Here is a 19,386-nt window from a genome sequence, read left to right as displayed (position 1 = left end):
TAACATTAACATGGATTCAATCTCCAGACACAGCCCTTTTGATGCGTAGTTTTTCACCTTAGGGTATTCAGCTGTTTATAGTTTCACTGCAGATATAGTTGCATTAGTGCAGCAGGCAGCCTGGTCACGTCCTGACATGTAGGTTTGACTTCTGGACAGGGCAAGTGGTTAACTTGTTTTTTCACATCTTCTTCCAAACTGCAGAACATTTTCCATCCTTGCATCCTATGTCCCAGTTTGTGATTGGGATTATTACTGAAACATTTATTTAATTTTACTTTGTCCTTAGACATTTTTACCTTTACTAAGACATTTTGTTCAGATTCTGATGTTTAGCTTCAGGCAGAGTAGGGACAGCTTTTTTTATTTATTTTTATAAATTCTCCATTTATAAGAACATTTTAAAAGAATATACTCATTTATTATTGTCTTTCCCCACTTGAATGACTGGCATGACCACATTTTTTTATCTATTTATTTTTGTATATTGAAAGGTTCAATCTAAACATTACTTTTCTAACATGTTCCAGAGTTATACAGAATGCCAAAAATATATTTCCAAATGTAGAAACAATAATAACATAAATTAAAATGTACAAAAACACTAAAACATAGAACATAACATCTTAGTTATCCAAGTTTTTCATAGTGGTCAAATATGATTTAAAATCTGATTCTTAAAAAAATATAAAAGGCGGGTAGTTTGTTAAGCCAAATCATTTCATGGTAATAGTATTTTGCTGAGATAATAATCCATGTATCTTTGGTTCAAACACGAAAAAACAAAAACAATTTCTTGTTGTAATTTTTATTTTAGTTTTTAAAGTAAAAAAAAAACAACGGATTGTTTCATTCAAAATATGCCTGTAACATATGAATTGATTGTCTTTTCTTATTTGGATTTCCAATGTCCCCCTTAACATAAGAAAATGGGTACTGAGGCAAAGATAATGATCACAATAATGCTGTAAGTTTGGCCGGCTGGTCAAGTGGCCTACATGTATGACTCAGTGGAAGAACGACATTACCCAGAAGCCTGTGCGACAAAAAGCCGCTCTAGCTGACGACGTGGCCGAGGCACGTCTCAGCCCCGTGTTTCAGCGGACCGGGGCGATTCAAACACGGTATACCGGCTTTGTTCATTGCAAGTTCAGAGAGCCGTTGACTCCACCAAGTCTCTCCAGAAGTTTGAGATCGCCACCGCTTAAATAATGTCTGGGAAAATTAAGAACCGAAGTGCCGCAAACGCAGAGTCGATTGCCGGCGGCGTGTCCTGCGACGAGCGCATCCTGCGGGATTGTCATCAACTGTACGCGGAGCCCGACAGTGGTGAGTTGGCTGCGGTCATTTGCTGGACTCAAACCTCTGCCTCTTACTGGAAGTCGCCCCAACATTCAGCTGTTTGAGCGACTGCTGCTTTAATGAGGTTAAACTGCCACCGGCGGTTAGCAACGTTAGCTAACTCCGTAGGTTAAGGGACAGCATCCATGAAAAGGAGCTAACCGTTAGCTAGCAATTAAGCAAGGATTTAGTGATTTGACAGGCTAGCTAGCGTTAATGCTAGTTTTATTAGCCATGCTCAGCTGCCAATTAGTTATTAATGAATCAGCTACACGGTAATGATGACTTAAGTCTCAATAAATAAATGAATGCTTAAGTAAATGTATGAATAATAAAATAAAGGAGTAAATATAGATTTTTTTAATGATTTTATTCATTTATTGATATATTTATCAATGCAATCATTTATTAATTAATTTATTTATGCTTTTAGATATTTAATTCTTGTGTATTTATTTAGACTTACGTCATGTTTAGTCCTCCATACACAGTCACAACGTTTTTGCAATGTATGTACACAATCATTTTTAGCTATTTTTTAAAATCTATGGTTTTATTCAATTTTTATTAAGAAAATATAATTAATACTTCTACTGAATTGTTTGTAGCCCTTCTCCAGCCCCTAAAAGTGTTAGTTTTAGTCCTGACTGTCTGACCAAAGTCCTGCAGGTGCAACCACAGCCTTGATGGCCCCAGTTTTACTTGATGGCTCCATCCGTGATTTTACAAAACAAAATAAAAATGTGTCCAGGGTTGATCGCAGTAGCTGAATCTGTTGGCGTGAAGTTGCTGCCGCCCAGAAAAAAGATCACCGTGATGCTGATGGGCAACCACTCTGCCGGGAAAAGCTCCTTCATCAACTGGTAAATATGAAGATAAATAAGAAGAATTACTTTATTTATCCCGCAACGGGGAAATTTAATTTTTTCACTCTTATTATTAATCATGTTACACACACAGGCCCGAAATACACACACATGCACAGACAGGACCTATACATGCAATTAAGGAGAGATGTTAGAGCGAGGGGGCTGCCAGTGACCGGTGCCCCGAGCAGTTGGGAGTTCGGTGCCTTGCTCAACAGCAGCTCAGCAGTGCCCAGGAGATATAGTGGCACCTCTCCAGCCACCAGTCCACGCTCCATACATGGTCCACACAGGGACTTGAACCAGCGACCCTACAGTTTCCAGCCAAGTCACCTATGGACTGAGCTAGTTTACTTTAGAGCGAGTCTGTCCACCCAAGATCAATCTACTCAACGTTTGGCAAACAAAGGGATGCTTGTATGCAACACAATAAAATATGCATGTTGGAAAAGATTGAGTCTACCTAGAACACTTTTATTCCTTCTTGGCACAGTTCTCTATGCAATTTATTGGGCCGTTTAACTGATAAATGCAATCTATAATGCATGATTGTGGCTAAGATTTTACTGTGATCCTTGTGTCAGCCATTATAGAGTACGCACCAGTCCACTGATTGTGCAGGGTTATATAGTTTTTATTTATTTAGTTTGGACAGTGGATGAAACGCATATTCATCCTCCACCACACCACTAAATTGACGGTTACGTTTTGTTATGCTTTGTTTCTGTCAGGTATGTCGAAGAGCACATCCAGCGCACTGGAGTGGCCATTGAGACCCAAGGCTTCAGCTTTGTTACAAGTGGACGCAAGAGAGAATCTCTCACAGTGAGTGCAACAGTACAAAAACAATAAAGTGCCATTAATTGTAAAATAGGTGTATATTTGTTCCAGGAAATGATTATTCAAATAATATAGGCTTAATGCTTACACTCACACTCACACACACTTCTTCTGGAGACTCTGAGACATGGTTCTCAAACTCTCTCTGACTAATCTGGTTCTGTTCTTCTTTTTCTAGGGAAATGCTACCCTTCATTTATATCCACACTTCAAACCTCTGCAAGAGTTCAGAGGTGAGATTTCAGCTCGCATCACAATGCTTCCCTGTTGTATTCTAAAGAGTCACCACAATGATGCACTTTGTCTCCACTCAGCCCGCCCCCACACTGATCCATTCCAAGATTCCCAGCATTTTGATGGAGAGATTTGCTTTTTCGTTTTTTGTCCATCTAACAATGAGTTGGACGTAGATGTAGTTTGTTTAGATTGCAGCAACATGTAACAAACCCAAATCGTTCAGTGTGGTAGCACCCTAACACTTCTCCTTTAAGCCCTGTTCAGACCAAAGATTCGCAACGCGACGAAAATGTTTTCGAACGTTGCAGGTGAAAGTTGGTGTGAACTGACCCGTCTCATCTGGACTCAAACCGGCTGATGTCGCCTGCGACTCAACTTGTCAAATTGCCAGCAGCTGGTTTTAGAACGTAACACATGTCAACAGCCAATCAAGTCTTAGAAAAGTCCGCTGGTCAAGTCACTTACAAACTGTCAGCTGGTTGAAAAGGCCGTTATGGACGGAGGCTCAACAAGTGTGAATGTGAAAAAGAGAGAAAAAAATACGGGGAGAGAGGTTGAGCGAGTAATACAATGAATAATGAGAGGGAGCGCCGTAATCCAGAACAAAGCAGTGAATCGGAAATAAAACATCATTTTCGCTGTTTCATCTCTGTATAAATGCAGCTGTAGCGAGTATCTCCAAATTATATCCAGCTAGGAAAAAAAAGCCTGAAATGTCGGAGGTAAGAACAGAAGGACAGAGAGGCGTTGCTATGGAGATGATACATCGCCTTGTTTCACTAGTGTCAATTGGCAGGTTTCAGAACGTTGCAGACCCGCACGTTGAAGGTTTCAACTCTTCTCGTTTCGAATCTTTTGTCTGAACTGGGCTTTAGAAACCCTGATACAGCCACGTTAAAACAGATGTTTATGATGTGTCACTCAAACAAGCATTCAAGTTATTGTGCTACATTTTTTGTTCAAATAAATATAGAGGAACTTACTTTGTAGTGCTTCAGCGTGGTGTCTTATTTAAATGTTAAGTGGTTGCTGTCGATCTGATGTCTGATGTTCTTGAATTGGTTTCTAGGTGTATCAGAGTACCTGAGCACAGAGATCTGCACGTCGCGACAAAAGCGCTTCAGCCTGGTGACATTTGTGGATTCACCGGGGTTGGTGGATGGTGATATGAAGTATCCCTTTGACGTGGACGAGGTTATCATGTGGCTGGGTGAGTTGCCTCTAACGGACCTTTACCTTTTAGTTATTAAGGATCCCATGAGGCTTTTGTGGTTAGTTAAGTTATTTTAAGTGGTAAAAACAAGATAAGATGAGCAACATTTGTTGAATCTTTTAAGTCTCCTGTTAATGTGGAATATTGGCCTCAAAAAGCACCAGGCCATGTTTATTTCTGCCACAGTATTTGTGTCATTAATGAGCTTTTTCCAGGTTAACTGCCCACCTCACCACTAACTTTGATTGCCTCAAAGCAAACTGTTTTATAATCATCTTTCAGTGGAATCATATTGTCACAGTAAAGTTAAACAGTGACATGATATAAATTCTGTCTAAATTAGATGCGACTAAAACAATTAAAGAACTTCACCAAATCAGTGTAAATATATTCAATCATTAGTTTTAAATGATGGGCCCTCCCACTGTCACTCTCAGGTGATGTCTGTGACCTGATCCTGGTCTTCTTTGACCCCATGGGTCAGGCTCTGTGCAAACGCACCCTCAACATTGTGGAAAGCCTGAATGAGAAACACGGCGATCGGCTGCATTTTTACCTGAGCAAGGCTGACGAGGCCGGGGGAGAGTCAGACAGACAGGTATGCACAGCTGCAGTTTGATTTAAAAGCTTGTGTAAAAATACATTATCCCGTCAGTCACAGTGAATAACAACAAGTGTGAGTGATGCTGTTAAGTGTCTTTACCATATATATGTATTTATATATACACACACACTCAAAAGAATACTCTCTCCCTCTGACTTCTTTCATTCTGGGTCTTTTTGTGACTGGCTGTCTCAGAGAGTAATGATGCAGATTGTCCAGGAGCTCTGCAAGCGACCAGGACTCAACAAATGCGGTTTTGACATGCCCACCATCTACGTTCCTAATCCAAATAAGGTAAGAATGGCATGTTTATCGAGCTCTAGGTGATTTTACACTTTTTAGGCTCACGTCTCTGACCCCTCATTCCGCTATTTGCATATAATTCAGTTTAAAGATCAGTTTAAAGATCGTAATATAAACTTACTGACGGGTGCACATTGTAATTTGTTGTCTGTGTTCCTGTTTTCAGCCAAGTCGTTGTGTAAACCAGATTGAGGAGGTGTGTCGCACCGTTGAGAAAACCATTAACCAAACAGTGCAGAATACACTCAACTCCCTGGAGAAGGACTGTGAGCTCATCAGCGAGGCCATCACTGAAACGCTCAGTAATGACAGGTAACTCACTCAGAAACACTTTGTTCTTCAAAATGCAATATAGTTTCTTTCTTTTTTTATTGACGTGCTTAATTGTTGCAGTAGTAACAAATGAAGTACGGAGCAGTGTTAATTTCATTAACGATAGGTCATGGACCTTTTTTCCATGACTGAGAGGATGACGAGACGGCACTGTGACAATATCATTGCTGTCAAAACTCAGAGAAAACAGTTTGACTTAAAGTAATGACTGAAATGTAATGACTTTCTTTCAACTAAAACGTTTTAAGTAAAACTTGATTAAAGCTATGAAGGATAAAAATGACTGAAAAGCTCAAACTCAAAAAGCGTTTAAAAGGCCTTTATGCACAGGGAGCGTTTTTCTGTTGTTGAGATTAATTCCCGACTGTTGCACACAGACACACACACTCTTCCACACAAAATGCGAATATTACAGTGATAAAGTTGTCATTTTTTTTGGGACAATGTCGATTTTGGGCACCGCAAATGAGGGCATTAACCATGAGGATTATAAAACAACAACACAGAGGCTCTGTGGTTTGAACCAACTCGGGCAACGTCTGTGCATACGTTTCACAATAAAATCCCTAGAATTTGCAACTGTTTTGGCAGTTTCATTGACTCCCTTTTCATCCCGATTGTAAGAAAAGTCCTGTGTAGGTATTTCAGCTTAGTGGGACACACACTGTAGCATCAGTCTGTGATGCCTTCAGAGAATAACCTTGACCCTCTGCTCTCACAGTCAGACTAGTTTTAGGAACCGACGAGCGCGTTGTAAGAGCTGCTTCCTGACTCTGCTGGGCTTCAGCGTCCCTATGGCTCTGCTGGCCTTACTGGTGCTGGGCGTTCTGTCCAAGGAGCTGCTGGAGGTGGCTCTGGGCCGCGAGGGCACAGAGACGCTCTCTCTCTACCTGGTGAGTGTTGAGACGGGTACACCATTGGCTGTTTTGTCGCAGTCATTGCGCTGTCTTCATATAAAGCAGTGAAGACTGATTTCAGCTGCTCTTGTGTTCCACAGAGTCCCGTAGTGAGAGTGTTTGAGACCTTCTCTATGGAGCAGCAGCTGTACGGTTGTGGCGGACTGGTCCTTCTTTCCTTCCTCCTGCTCATCATCGCACGTTTCTCCTTCAGGTAGGAAATAACATCTTACAGTATTTAGTCTGATGATCCTGAATGTACTGGACTCATATTTTACATACTGTAAAGTAATGAAAATGGAGACACTTTAAAGGTCATGCTTATTTTCAGGTTCGTAGGTTTTAGGGCTGGGCAATTAATCCAATTATTTTCAATGACCATTTTGGCTTCCAACAAATATTAAAACAAAATAATCAAGTTACAACGATTTTTGTGCCTCATTTAGTTTTACAATGATGCTCTCGTTGTGTCTAGTTATAAATCCAGGTCACTGGGGTCCAGTGCTGAGTTACTGGCTGAAATGTGTTGAATAGAGTTTACTGTGTGTTGAATATATGTTTAGGAGTTTTCAGTAGGCTCTGGCAGTTCACTGCAACATATTTGATCTCATTTATTTGTATTTATTATTTTTACATATGGAATGACTGAATCTGCCAAAATAAAAAAAATCAATACATAAATAAGTGAATGACTGGATGGATAAATTAATATACAGTTAAATGTACCAAAAAATAAGGAATGTAGGAATTAATTAATTGATAAAATGTTACACATTGATTTTTCTGTTTTAATAAGTTTATTTATTTTGCTTTGGTATTAATTCTCCCTATTTATTTATTTTTCCATTTAATCTTTCCTTTTCATATATTTATCATTTGCTTGATGTTTCCAAATCTCATCAAAATCTCATCAAATCCCCTTTAATCCTTTGCAGAACTCAACCAACTCTGTCAGGCAAACAGAAAAGGCAACTGCAGGAGAAGCTGGAATACGTTCAGGAGGTGGTCAAGTCCAAAAAGGTATTGTATCTGTGTGTTTGTGAGAGTGTGACTCTGAAATGATGCAGGCAATAGAAAGGCAGTATAAGGTGTTCCAACTGTTTATTCTTTCCGTCTAGAAAAAGCTATATGAAGAATACCTTCGCCAGAGTGTCAGCGATCAGGACATGGACTTGTAAAGAACGACAGATGTGTGCAAAGAGTCAGCATCCCCACACTGACACCGGACTGAATGAAACGAAAAGCTTTGCCAAGGTTTCACACCAGTCAGCATCTCAGTCGATGCTTTATCTTGTTAAGTGTGTGGATGTAAATTATAAGCACATGGTCCTCTCGTAGAAACCCATCCAACATTTGGTACTTTAAATACTGTAAAGCCCTAACCTCTGTAATCATTCTAAAACCCAACTACCTGCGTATAATTGGTGTTTTGAAAAGAGCTTTTGTTACTGATCACTTGCTTGTTGTGAGCATTTATATACATGTACGTTGTGCCTCTGCTCCAGTCAAAGGATTTCAGGCAAATACCACTTTAAGATATTTAAACATGTGCAGACTATTTATAAAATTACTTTATCAGAGAAACTGTATTTTGGGCAAACTGCATACAGAACTGGTACATGAGTCTCTTTGTATGTGTTTTTCAAAGCATTCACCAGCATTTTATACAGCACTTTGGCTGCTTGGTATCATGAAGTTACAGTTTTGGTATTAATCCAGTTTACATCATGTATGTCTTTGTTAGTTCATATGTAGAATATTCAATTATCCGCACAACTCTTGTTATTGAAGTTAGTATCCAGCAATCAAACATTTTTCAAGTGACAAAATCAACTTTTTGTATTATCCTCTTCTACATTGTGACCATGATTTAATTACAAATGACTTAAATAAACTAATGTGTTCAATATACCGACGAAGGCTCTTTCTTGATGTTTTACAACAAGAAATGAAAGGTCCCATATGCTCAAAAAGACATGGAAATCTCACTTATTACAATATGGATATTTGATTAAATATCCTTTTAAACAAATCTTTAGATTAATTTCAACTTCCCACGTATATGGCATTTGCATAACTTTGTACTTCCTTGACTCAGATTGGATTAACTAATTAAATACAGTCTACAGCAAATATCTGCTTCTGGTCGACCGGTACCTCAGTCACAGTAGGAGTGCTGTATTTTTTAATATCTTTATATCTTGATTTCTATTACAATACACAGTGTATATGACTGCCAGCCACATATGTATCTTCATATTTCTTCTCCACTTGTAGTCTCTGCTTCAGTTTTTTTTTTCTTGCCACACCCTGTTTGACTGCAGATGGACTAAGCAGACCGGATGCATGCCACCCTAGCTATCAGATTTCTAGATGAAAAATCAAACGGAGGCATGTAAGAGCATCGGCTGGAATATCAACTATGAATAGACCCACAGTTTGGCGCACAGCATGTACATGTAAGGATCTGTCTGTATTAAAGGTTGATAACTATTTGAAGCTAAACTTGTGTGGCTTCCCGTTTGGTAGAGAACACAGTCATTTAACATCTTGCGTAGTTTTTCTTTTATTGAAAAGAAAACAGGATATGAACCATGTAGTCACTCCTTTGTCAAGCAAAGGAAGCAGATGCTAAAAAGCTGCTGCCAATAAAATACAGTTTCCCAGTTTAAAGGTTAATATTAAGCCTTCCTGTGAATTATTTGTGCAACAGATTTAGTTCATCTCAAACACAGTTTTGCTGTGTTGCTTAGAAGAGGTTTGATTAACCAGAACGTGAAACATTAAAACTTCTAAAGCTAAAGGTTCTGTGTGTAACTTTTTTTATTGCCAGGGGGCGAACGGCTTTGTCAGTTGCCTTTAACAGCCTGTGGACACAGCACAAATTAAAAAAAAAAAAAAAGTTCAAAGGATGTGACGTTTTGGGCACTCATGAGTCGAGGCTGACATTAGATTACGCTTACAGACTTTGAGCATAAGCAACAGGACGCTGACTGCATTGTCACTAATTATAAGGGTTTTCTGAACATTACACTTTAACTAATTTTAGCTTAAAGGTCCCATATTGTAAAAACAATTTCCATGTCTTCTGTTTTGTTATAAACAAGGTCAAGGCACTGTATAAAATATGAAAGTTTCAGAACTCACAATCCATAAAGAAATACACAGCCCGTATTCAGAAACTGTGTCTTTAAACGAGCCGTCAAGACTTCTGTACTGTTGTGATGTCACAACTACTGTATACACACAGATCCGGAAACACCGACCAACCAGAGCAGACTGGGCTTTTTCAGGAGCGTTTCAGGCAGAGGGTGAATAAAGGTATATTCAAACCGACAGTATGAGAAGAAGAATGTGTTTTTTGAACATTAAAGCATGTAAACATGTTCTCCAAATTCAAGTATGAACCTGAGAATGAGCACAACATGCCCCCTTTAAGTTGTTGAACACATGATTGATTCAATGACTCCCGTTTTGAGTCTGTGAAGGACACCAGAGGACTTCATATCAGCATGCAGTATGAAAAGTGACTCGCCAAAGCTGATAAGTGATAACACAGCCGAAGCAAAATTTTCGCACTTCGCACTTGCAGTTAGCACTGGGAAAAGGACAAACGTTCCTGCAAGCAGATTTCTGTGCCGACTTTTGTTTTGTTTTGGACAGAATTTGAGAGTTTAGGGTGGTGGGAAGCTCATGATGGAGCGACATCTTTCATGATGAGCTCCTCCAAATAGAAAGCTGTGCAGAGAAGATTCTAGTGTTTAGTGTGGATCTAGCAAAACACCCTTCCAGATAATGAATCCACCTGTTCACCTCCTCTGCAAGACGTTAAAGCATCCTGTACACTGCCTTCACACTGACCTTTGCACTTTTGGAGACAACTTAAGAATCTGTCACATCGGAAAAAGAGGGAATACATATAAATGCAGGTTAATCTAAAAATATATATATATATATATATATATGTGATTTGTTTTATTTCTTTTTAATCATTACATTCTCCCTTTACATATTTATATTTAAGGATTTTGTCAGACTTCAGGTAATTTACGAAACAGGGTAATATTGGAAGCAGCCATAACAATCTGCTCATATCGTATTTGTTTGATCATATTCACCACCATAATTATTATCATTACCTTATTCTATCACCTTAGCTGTAGTTGTTTCTACTGATCTACTTTATTGACTGCCATAACATACAAGTCATATTCACATTACTATATACCGTATATTATTATATAATAATTATTACTACTTTTATTAAAGATAGTGCGACTTGTTGCTGCTCATGGGGGAATTGTTGGGTCTCTGTAAATCATATGTATGTAATAGACTGTGGTCTATACCTGCTCTATATGTACTCCATATTCTGATAATCATATTATTATTATCATATATTTTGTTTTGACTGTTGGAGACCTATTTAAAAAATAAATAAAAAAACAATATTTTTCAATGATTTAAGGGTATCTCAATGTCCCATCTGCAAACACTTATTTACTTTAATAAATAAATGAATTAGTACATGGTATTTTGTAATAGACAGCCAAGGATGTGGTTCAAACTGTGGTTCAGTGACCTCCAGCGGTCACCAAACAGGATGGGCATGACCGGGTACTTAATGTCCAGGGTGTGGCAGTTACAGAAAGCAAAACATGTGGCCACTTACCAAATACTCCTTGGTGTTTAACCAACATGGAAGACAGTCATCTTCTTAAGTCAAAGCGAACAGGGAAATGCATTTGAGAACAGGAAGGAGGTTGACGTGATTTCCGCAGGCTTAGACCGGGGGAAAGTTGTTTCCTGGAGTTGACACCAGCGCGGATCATTTCCACACCACCAAAGCTCTGGAGCTGCTACAAAAATGACTCGACAGGGTTCAAGGACTTTTAGATAGACGTGTTTTACACGTCAGGTGAACTCTTGTCTGGAGAGAAGATGAGTGAACACACAGGTAATTTAAACTTGAACCTGCATTACTTCTAATGGGCGGTTGTGAGGTGATACTGACCTCTTCACAGCCCGAAATGAGTCCGCATTGACGGCGTTAGCTTGTTGCTTACCTTCGCTGTGACCGAAACCTGTTGATTGTGAAGCAGCTCTGGTCAGTTACCAGGGAAACGGCCTGTTAGCATCGCTGACCGTTGGAATGAACGGGCAATGCTAGCCGCTAGCTAACACTTTAGCTTAACTTGATCTGCTTCCCCTCCTGTAAACCACACTAACACTCCTTCACTTGCTATTATCCTACCAACGGTGTGACTACTGCACCAACCTCTAGATACGATGCTTTTTGAGACATATCCTGCTGGTTGCAGGTGGCTTAAGTAGCAGTGTAGCAACTTGCTAAATGTTTACCAACTTGGAGCAACAAGTTGTTTATTTAAAGTTGTCCGACATATTAAAAACACATACTCAGCACTGCTGAATTGTGTGAAAAGTGTGTGCGAGTCTTTACTATAGGTCTTTACTTAATAATGACAGCAACATACAGAGGCGATTCTAGAGTCTGCTGGGGCCCTGGGCAAAAATTCACAAGGGGCCCCTCAAACCAGCGTTCGTCACCGTTGTCATAAATAATCTGACCGTATGTAAAAAAAAAAAGTATTTAAGAAGTTTAAATATTTTAGGAAGGTCAGGAGAAAGGATGAATTATATTTTAATGATACAAGTGGTTGATTTCTATGGTATTTTTACACTTACATCAGAGTGACTTTGCCATTAGTTTATTTACCAACTCACTCATTTGAATAATTTATAGATAGGGTTCATTGTCCTCATTGATCTCCCAGTGTACTAAACAATGTCGGCTAATCAGGTGGTTATGTTCTCTGTCATTCACTTAAACAACTGTGAATGTCAGGTGGTATCATTCGTGGCCTAACCTAATCCTTGCTTAATCATGAAAATGTTTGTGAGAAGACACAAACACACTGTTACATGACTGGCTGACCTGTATATTTAAAGGGATTGTATGCATTTCTCAGACAGCTCGGTCAACCTACTATGTGCACACCTAACAGGGATGCCATAAGCGTGCTGCTTAGCTTTACAAAACTAAAAGATCATTTACAGTTTTTCTCAGCACATGTATTAATAACATCAGGTGAGCCTTCTTCTTGCTGGTAATGCAGATCCTTTTGATGGCATCACTTCACTGTTTCCCATATTTGTGTGACTCTGTCCCCACTGATGCAAACATTCCCCAAAACAACTTCATGAAGGCAAAACGCAACAACCTGTTTATCGTTTTCAGAGGCCAGCCTGCAGGCCCAGCTAGCCGAGTGCAGAGCTCAGGTCGAACACTGGCAGGGCGTGGCGACCATCTGTGAACTGAGCAAACAGGAGGAACTGACAGAGCTGCAACAACAATGTGATCAAGAGATCCAGTCTCTGCAGGAGGCTCTCAGAGGTGTGTGTGTGCGTGTGTGTGCGTGTGTGTGCGCATGTGTGCGCGTGCACGTGCGTGCGTGTGTGTGTGTGCGTGCGTGCGTGCGTGCATGCGTGCGTGCGTGTGTGTGTGTGTGTGTGTAAGATAACCTTTATTTAATCAGGACATTACATTTTGCAAGTGTGCCCTTCAAATACTTTGTCAAAGTATTACAAAAATGTACAAAGTCACTTTCTTATACAAAACACAAATACAACCGAAACACAAAATAAAACACAAATATATCCAAAGTACTCATCATACAGAATGGTCCATTTCAGATTCAGATTCAGTATATTATATCATTTGCTTATAACTATTGATGCAACAATGTGTACATTAATAGCAAAGGTGAGACTCATTTACCACTGTATATACAACCGGTAGCTCAGTCCATAATTGATTAATTTACTTATATTCTGTAACAACAGCCTACATCTGCAAAGCGACCAGCAACCTAAGATGTGCAGTGCAGCAAAGTATAACATCTGCCTCCAAAATGCAGTGGAGTAGAAGCAGAAAGTAGCATGAAATGGAAAAACTCAAGTAGCTCAAAGTACCTCAAAATGTTACGCAAGTACAGAGCCTGAATGAACACACTTAGCTTCATCCCACCACTGCATTCCACAGGGACGATGCAGAAACAGAGATACAAGGTCATTCACTTTATAAAACACTGTTCTGAGGGTAGTCATTTCCCAAAGTTAAGGAAGTCCTGAAGCTTATTCCACCTATGAAGCATAATAGATCGATGCAGTTTTTCCCAGTTCAGAATTCATATACAGGATATTTAAGGTAATGCATGAACACTGGATATCGTTCATCTGACTGAAGGGTTGAGTTGATTTCATGATCCACTTGTGTTCACAGAGACGGCGGCGCAATACGAGGCCAGAATATCAGCTCTTCAGTCTCAGTCTGTGGAGTGGAGGAGAGCCAGTGGACAGAGCATGGTCAGTGTTTTAACGTTGTGTCTTTGTTCCAAAATAGTTTCCAAATGTTCTGGATTTAATCCCAGCATTTGTTTTTCTCTACCTGTTAGATCAGTGGAAGGAAAGGCAGGATGGACGCAGAAGTCGCATGTTACGAATCCCCAACATCAGTCGCCAACAGCCTGACGGAGGCCGAGGCGTCTACGGAGAGGAGGCACAACCAATTAGCAGAGCTCGAGGCTGCGATGGAGGGTGAAGGGACGCCGCTTACGACCGAAGCGTATTTTTCGCTGCGGCACTGCGACTCGGCCTCGTTGTCCTCCTTCTCCTTAGATACGCCCTCTCTGCCCAGAAAACTCCACACTCAGGAAGACACCGACTCTCTGGTCTCCACGGGAACTTTGGTGCCTGAAGCCATCTACCTACCGCCGGCCGGACACCGGCTGGTCCCACACGGCGACTGGGACGCACTCAATGCTCAGGTACGGATAAACTCTGATATCAAGGTCAGGTTTGACACTTTTATGGAAAAAAAGAAAATTCATGCCATTATGTAGCAATAGAAAAAAAAGCATCCTTACACTCCCGCCTGTGCAGTATTTGATTGTGTCAGTTTGGCCAAAAGCTTCCCTATAGACAAATGACCTGGTGGTGTAATGCGTGGCGGTGTTTGGGCAGGTGTCAGAGCTACGAGGAGAGGTGAGTCGGCTGCAGGCTGAGAAGGAGGAGCTGGAGAGAGAACTGGACACGCAGACCAAACACACACACAAACAGGTGAGCAGGACCGCTCTGAGTGAGGGTTTACAGCGGGGAGCCAGTAGCACACACACACACACACACACACACACACACACACACACACACACACACACACACACACACACACACACACACAGAGTGGATCACACTTATACACTTGTTAATTTACTTGTGTGTGTTCAGGTATCAGCGCTCCAGTGTCAGGTCCACACTTCAGAAGCCCTCCTCCAGGATTTGCAGAAATCTTTTAGCCAATCACAGAATGCCGTCCAGAGTCGACTGGTGAGTGATGTGTGTGTGCTTGTATCACACAGTGATTTAACAGTTGTATTATTACCCATATGGTAAAAAAAAACAATTATCAACACTTTATTCAGCAGGCATAGGTTTTCAAATTAGCATTTGTGTGTCCAGGCAGAGTTATCCTTTTCCCAGAGGAAGGTGTGCAGTGAGCTGTCTAGACTCAAAGGGGAGGAGGTTAAGGACGAGGGACCAGACTCCAGCTCATCATTCCCTGCAACACTACAGGTACGATTACTAGTTCTTGGTTTTTATTTATAGTATATCTGCAGAAAGGAAAACTAGCTCAAAGCTGCAACATTTTTTTGATCATATTCACTCAAACCAACACCATGCTCCAATAGAACAAAAAACGCGCTACGTGCACCTAGAGCCTGCAAAAATCAACTGCACCTGAATCATCCTGTCCATTCAGCACAGTTCGTGCACACAGATCCCCTATTGCGCATGTTAGCTAGGCATACGCTAAATGACGTTAGCAGTTGCTATGTATGAGTAAATTAGCCAGCTTACCTCCATGTAGCCTGTACTCCATGCAGTTTATTGATGAGAGAAGCGGCAGGCGCGTTCACAGGTATCTGGTGCACGCGCTCTGAAGAGCATTAGGAGGGAGTGGAGGAGCTCGGTGGTAGTGGGGAAGGGGCGTGAGAGTTGTTTGAAAGTAGACATTCAAAATTTGAGTCAACTCGATCTGCCAGACTTGCCGACTGCAGCTTTAAAATCAATTTCAAACTCATGTAAACATGGATGAATACATTTTGCTATGATGTAATGTATTTGACATCATTCACATCCAGTTTAATGAGAGTAATGTGATTAATAGTTTCACGTTTCGCACTGTAAAAGCAACAGAAACCTGCGAAGCTTGTTTATGTGACTTCCCTTTAGTTAGTTGCTGCTTTTCTTCATTTCAAACAGTTGTTTGGATGACAGCTCACAAATTTACATACAATTGTGTTTACGATGAAGTTTCAATGTAACAATGTTGTCACAGTATGTGTAGTAGTTTGGGTAGTTTAACATGTATTTGCTTCTTTTAGTTTGAAAAATCTTGTAGTTCAGGTGGTCAGGTAATGTTTGTGACAACTTTGATGAATGTCAGTGGTACAGCCTCATTGCTGCACAGCTTTATAGCAGGCGGTGTGTCTTGGTGTGTGTGTTTGTACCGACTGTTGACCTCTAACCTGCAGGGGCCCCACTGTGAGGAGCGTCTTCGCATCGAGATTGTCAACCTGAGAGAGCAGCTGGACACCCGGACAGAAGAGAACGGTCTGTAGTTTATATTATTATTTAGGGCGGGTTTGCAACACTTGACTGTCTTGACACTGAACCCTGTTTTTTTCTCCCTTCCTCTCTTCTCACCTGCTCCCACTTGCATCTGCTCTCATCAGAGGTTTTAGAAGGTGAGTGAACAACTTGTGCTTTATTTTAAGTGTGGTAACCCTGTTATAAGCTCTTGTGAGTGATGCAGGGTTACATTTCATTCAGATTCATTTCACATTTAACCGTGTTGATCATAACCAACTGACGGTCAGTCGGAGAAAATGAGAGCTGACTTGTAATAAGCTGGAGGTTATTTTAATAATAGTCAGGCTCATTGTGTGTGCAGTGCAGCTATCCAGTCTGAAGACGGAGACGGAGAGGATCCAGGCTCAGAAGGACCAGTTGCAGGCTGAACTGCTGGCCTGCCGCACTGAACTGGAAGCCCTGCGGGTGGCGCTGTCTCATGTGCAAAGCACCAACAAGGCCCTCAGTAATGATAAAGTGAATACCAACCTGCTTTTAACATTAAACTTAGTGTACACTGCAGAGGTCTGCACATTTAAACTGCTGTCTGTGTGTCTCAGTGAAGTGGGAGCTTCCTTTAAATTATTTAGAAACCGACACGGGGAGTGATGGGAGATATACTTATACTATTAACATGTTGTCTATGATTGTGGTTACATTCATATTAGCCATATTTCCATTCATATATTTTTATTTACATTTTGAAGTATAGCATTAGAAAAGCAAAACGCAAATGACAAAATTAAACAAATCTTCCTCAATTGTGAAAAAACAACCCAAAAATGACACATTTGAGGTGTTTTTTGCTTTGGTCAAAATAGAGTTGATTTGCTAAATGGAATATGGAAACACCTTTGCCCAATTAGTTCTGATATAGTGAACATTTAAGTTGTATGACTGATCAGCTGTTTCCTCTGTCAGCATCTTTTCCGCCAGAACAGCATGACACATGGCCAATACTAGCTGACATGAAGGACCAATTGAAATTTGCCCGATGTAACCAAATTCTTGAAGACTGCTCCATTTTTCTCTTGTAGACCGAGTAAGATGGCCATGGCCATTTGTTTTTGTTCCCAGTTAGCAACCTCTACTGGTTGACTGGCGAGCGACAGCCATGCGTAGCCTATCACATTTCTTCTTTGCAACATTTCAAAAGTTCAATTCACTTGACTATTGAATAAAAACACGGCCATTGTGAATAGTATAAATGTTGACACTACCAACTACCAATACATTTTTAATTGTATATACATATTTATTATACTCTTTTCTTACTTAATACTTAATTTGCCTGTTTCTCTGTGGCTGTCAGGCGGCCCTGCATCAACAGTGTCTGGAGCTGCGAAGCCAAGTGATCAGTATGCGCTCCCAGGTCGACACCAGCCAGACTGTCCAGAGAGACTTCGTCCAGCTCTCACAGTCGCTGCAGGTAAGAAGGCGCGGACAGTTGTAGCTAAGTGGAGAAGAGATCATAAAAAAACCCTTAGTAAAAAAAATTGAACTTGGGTTAACTGATAAAAATCTGTTCCATATAGATCAATGACAAATTAGTATTACACTGACTGTTCTCCCCCCCTTCAGATGAAGCTGGAGGTAATCCGGCAGGCTGAGAGTCTTGAGCAGGTCCGGGAAATCTTGGAGGACCGGGTCAGTGAAGATGGTTCCCCGCCCGCAGACGCCTCTTGAGTTATAGAGTCCAACTGGAACCAAAGAGCACAGACCAAGATAAAACATCTCAAGAGTGACCAATAAGGACCAACTAACCATCACCACATTAACTACGGTCGTGACCACTGGAATCATCTCAACAGGTGCTGCTGGCACTTCTAACATTTGATGGAGATTCATAAAGAAACAGCAAGTTTGTGTTTCAGAAGGGGTGGTTTAGTGGCAAAGACTGAAACTGTTGCTTAGCGACCAAAATGATTTTTATGAACCATGAATGCTTCGGGGACACTTAACTTTTTCCACATTCCCTTTTTTTCTTACCTCCAGTAACACTCATTCCTGTATTAATACACATGTAAATGTATTCTGTTAAAACTGACATGACTCCAACAAAACACTCAACAGTCCAACACAGGACTTTGCACCGTGTCAGTTACTGATATGCAAACTACGCAATCATTTTTGAGATCATCTTTGTTAGTGAGGACCTCTAAAAGCAACGGATCGCAGTGCAATACAAACAAAGTAGAAACTCTACTAAATTAACTGCATTTTAAATGTGATTTTTATTACATACATGAATCTGTTGTATTTTTAGTTTAGCTAAGCATTGTTATCTTTTCCTGTTCTTACCACAACCATAATCTGGCTGTTAAATCAGACGTAACACCCTTTCATAATACGATTTCCAGGTCTAACTCCTCCAACGGCCGAACATGTGAACAATTACGATCGCCTCTTTCGTCAGTTAGACACCATTTTGAAAGGGCGCTACATCAGGACTTAACAGCCGGATAGACTTTTAGACTCAAAGCTTATTTATGATTGTGGATTAGGAGTAAGCGGTGTAAATCTATGAAGAGATGTGAATGTGTAACTTCTTGTAAGTGTGTTTTGTGTAAGTACATACTGAAAGGTAAAGATAAACAATCTTTTCTTTAACCTTCGTAATCAAATAATATGATAAAGTTTCTGGGCACTGAGCTCCACGCAGAGTGGCTTCATATACAAAAGAGTTCACAGGAAATTAAACAGGCTGATATGCATAATATATTTCTTTACACTATATAATTTAATAAAATAGGATTTAATATACTGTATAATCTGATCATTTTCCATTTATTTGGAAACGCATGCATGATTTTGACATTTCAATACAAAATGTGGCCACTACAAATTCAGCTTTACCAACGGCCATAGAAGTTTGAAAAACTCTAAATAATGGAAAGAGTTAACTTTATACGGATGATACAATTTAGTCTTAAAATATAAATGTATAAAATTAAACATTTCACACGACAGTCCCACTTCATAAATGTGTTGTTATGTTAATGAAACACAGACGACTTATAGTCGGATAAGGTTAACTAATTG

The 19,386-nt window shown here is 40.2% G+C and overlaps 2 protein-coding genes across 3 annotated transcripts; both read left to right on the top strand.

The window, feature by feature from the left end:
• Positions 1-1,201: 1,201 nt before the first annotated feature.
• Positions 1,202-8,494, top strand: LOC310959510 (uncharacterized protein). The gene is made up of 12 exons (XM_083930882.1): positions 1,202-1,329; positions 2,093-2,204; positions 2,939-3,032; positions 3,226-3,280; positions 4,354-4,494; positions 4,935-5,095; positions 5,297-5,395; positions 5,571-5,716; positions 6,459-6,630; positions 6,735-6,847; positions 7,569-7,653; positions 7,752-8,494. The coding sequence occupies exons 1-12, from the start codon at positions 1,212-1,214 to the stop codon at positions 7,809-7,811; spliced, it is 1,356 nt and encodes a 451-aa protein (XP_083787008.1). The 5' UTR covers positions 1,202-1,211; the 3' UTR covers positions 7,812-8,494.
• A 2,845-nt stretch (positions 8,495-11,339) lies between these two features.
• Positions 11,340-19,314, top strand: rabep2 (rabaptin, RAB GTPase binding effector protein 2). 2 transcript variants are annotated; one of them, XM_083930917.1, is made up of 12 exons: positions 11,340-11,590; positions 12,893-13,048; positions 13,937-14,019; positions 14,109-14,480; positions 14,677-14,772; positions 14,941-15,039; positions 15,172-15,285; positions 16,248-16,326; positions 16,449-16,460; positions 16,667-16,821; positions 17,657-17,773; positions 17,926-19,314. In XM_083930917.1, the coding sequence occupies exons 1-12, from the start codon at positions 11,575-11,577 to the stop codon at positions 18,028-18,030; spliced, it is 1,404 nt and encodes a 467-aa protein (XP_083787043.1). In that variant the 5' UTR covers positions 11,340-11,574; the 3' UTR covers positions 18,031-19,314. The 2 variants fall into 2 exon arrangements, with proteins under 2 accessions (XP_083787043.1, XP_083787044.1); XM_083930918.1 differs by lacking the exon at positions 12,893-13,048.
• Positions 19,315-19,386: the final 72 nt, after the last annotated feature.

Source organism: Echiichthys vipera (assembly GCF_963691815.1).
Source record: "Echiichthys vipera genome assembly, chromosome: 17".
NCBI classification, from domain to species: domain Eukaryota; kingdom Metazoa; phylum Chordata; class Actinopteri; order Perciformes; family Trachinidae; genus Echiichthys; species Echiichthys vipera.
The sequence above is the reverse complement of the archived record's forward strand: the minus strand, read 5'-3'. Positions and strand labels throughout refer to the sequence as shown.